A 2,512-nucleotide genomic window follows, 5' to 3' on the forward strand; every position below is an offset into this window, starting at 1 on the left:
GGGGGGGGGGGGGGGGGGGGGGGGGGGGGGGGGGGGGGGGTGAGTGTGGCGGCACCATCGCCAGGATAAAAGCGGAGCGGCGGGGAGCCGAGGCGGGGCAGAAACGCAGCGCGACAGTTCCTGGCCTGGGTCCCCGGCCGAGCCGCGTGGGGGGGGGGTGGCACGTGACGCCCGGGGCCACTCAGCCCGGCGCTCCGGCCTCCAGGCAGCGCCAGGCCCTGTCCATCCGCATCTGCACCCCTCGGCGGGGACGATGCCGAGCCCCCCCGCCGATGCTGGACGCGGGCGCATCGCTCCGCAAAGTGCCAGCCGAGGCCACCGCTGCGCTCGGGTGCCTTTGAACCCAGACGCCGCTCGGAGCGCTTGTGCTCACACTGGCAAGTCCGCGCTGGGCAGCCCAGAGCCCGGCCGGCGGACAAACGTGGCTCTCGGCAAGCAGGGCGGCATTTAACGAGGCCGCGCCACCCCAGTGCAGCCTTCCCCAGCCTGGTGCCCTGCGGATGTGCCGGGACTTCAAACCCCATCATTCCTGGCCAGCATGCCCAGTGTTAGCGGCTGTCTTTCTCTGCCCGTCTGCAGAGCTGGCCTTCCGGCTTCGCTTCCCCGTCTTCCCCCGCGAGCGCCCGCCCCACAAGCAGAGGGGGCCTCGTCTCTGGCCCACCGTTGGCCCCCAGCCAAACCGCCCTGGCAGCCCTTGAAAGCGTGCCAGATACAAGCAAGGGACCTGCCCGGCCGAGTCCGTTTCTGCCCCGGGACCAAGGCAGGGCGAGGGCCACAGGACGCAACCGTCTTCCCCCCGGCCGGGTGCCCAACAAAAGCGGCCCGCAGCCTCCTGGAGGAGACGTGCGCGAGACCCCCGGCATCCTGGGGTGGAGGTCCTGCCGCCGCCTCTGTGAGCGGCCCACGCAGCCGCGGACTCCCGGCTCGCAACTCCTGCCACCTCCTTGTCCGCATCCCCAGAACCTCCCCAGAAATCAGACCTCTGCAGATGCAGCCCAGCGATGCCCAACAGCCGGCTCCGCGCTGGGGCCGCTCTGGGCCACCCCCTCCCACGCCGCCCCTGCGGCCACTCACCCCGGAACTCCTCGTCCGTCAGGCGCTTCTTGTGGGTGAGCAGGAAGGGGAGCAGGCCATCCAGGCCGGCCGTGGAGCCCCGGGAGACTATGTCGAAGAGGATGGGCCGGTTGAACACCTTCAGGACGGGGGGCGGGTGGGGGGCAGGCCCCTTGGTGCTGGGCGGCTTCCTCCTAGGCAAGGCAGAGTGGCCTGAACTGACCTGGGCAGGGACCGGAGAGCGACCGCCCCGGGGGATGCAGATGCCAGAGCATCCGGGGAGCTCCCTGCGGGAGGGGGGGATCTGCCCCCCCTTACAAAGCGGGGAGGGCGCTTTGGGTGCCAGGCACTGCAGAAGGGCGCGCTGCACATGAGCAGGTGACCCCACGGCACCCCAGCGGGCTTGGGCTGAAAGAGCGCTTCTGCACACAGAGGAGGCGCCTCGCCCCGTCTGGGGGCTCCTGTCTCCTCCCCTCCTTCTGTCTCAATTTCAGGGGCGGCCTCCCTCGGGGGGCGAGGGGAGGGGAGCCGTGCCCGCAGCAGAGGGCACGCGCGCCCGCTCCGGCCTGGGTCTCCGGCGCCCCTCCGCAGGGGAGCCACTCACTCGGGGGCCTTCTTGCGCCTGCGCCGGTTGTCGCTGGGGTGGTGGCGGTAGGTGCCGTAGTCGAAGAGCGAGTCCATGGGCGCCTTCTTGGGCCCCGGCACCACCGCCGACTCGTAGATGGTGGCCTCCAGCAGGTCCATGGGGTTGGGGACGCCCTTGCGGAAGGCCCCGTGCAGCTTCGTGCGCAGGTTCTGCTTCCCGTCCCCGGAGCCCGGCGGGCCCCGCGGCGCCTCGGAGGAGCCCTCCTCGCCCTCGAACAGGTTGGCCAGCGAAGAGAGGGGGAAGGCGTCGTTCTGGGGGGACGCGTCTTCCGCCGGGGGGTCGGTGGCCTCGCCGGGGCTGGGGTGGGGGGAGTCCTCCGAATCGGCCATGATGCTCGTGGGGTGGGGCGCGGCTGGATGGACCTGGCCGGCAGAAGGAAAAGGAAGCGAGGCACGGGGTGGGAGGCGGGCAGGAAGCCGGTGTCCTAGAAGCTGTGCCCGCACAGGGATGGGGCTGGTTGAATAACTGCCTGCTGCTCAGGGAGGGCTCTGCACATGCTCAGAGGCAGCCTTGCTTCCAGCCTTGCTTCGGTCACCTAGTCCGGGCCTGGTGGCCTGGGCGGATGGCAGATTCTGGATCCTGCCGAACACCAGCAAATGGCCGGCGACTGAGTGCGTTTAGGGTTTCTTGCCCTTGCGATAAATCCATTTTGTGCCTCAGAAAGCTGAACCCAAAGCCCAAGCTGGAACGGAAGGGCTCTGCTGTGCGTCAGTTACTCTGGTCTGGCTGGAACACGCGAGAGCGCACAGGGAAGCCTGCCGCAGCCATTTCGGGGGGCTCACCAGTCGCCCCAACACCTGGACGCCGCTGGCG

At 70.1% G+C, this 2,512-nt stretch overlaps 1 protein-coding gene across 1 annotated transcript in view; it reads right to left on the reverse strand.

Moving 5' to 3' along the window:
- TRPV4 (transient receptor potential cation channel subfamily V member 4) overlaps positions 1-2,174 on the reverse strand; it is an 11,755-nt gene extending 9,581 nt beyond the window's left edge. Inside the window, exons 1-2 of the mRNA XM_044440427.1 lie at positions 1,658-2,174; positions 1,075-1,247 (exon numbers count right to left, since the gene is read on the reverse strand). Coding sequence (XP_044296362.1) covers positions 1,075-1,247; positions 1,658-2,028 — 544 coding nt within the window. The 5' untranslated portion in view covers positions 2,029-2,174. The remainder of the gene's footprint in view (positions 1-1,074; positions 1,248-1,657) is intronic.
- Between the last annotated feature and the right edge of the window lie 338 nt (positions 2,175-2,512).

The sequence above is a fragment of the Varanus komodoensis genome, unplaced genomic scaffold (genome assembly GCF_004798865.1).
Source record: "Varanus komodoensis strain SLA01 unplaced genomic scaffold, ASM479886v1 scaffold38, whole genome shotgun sequence".
Classification (NCBI taxonomy): Eukaryota; Metazoa; Chordata; class Lepidosauria; order Squamata; family Varanidae; genus Varanus; species Varanus komodoensis.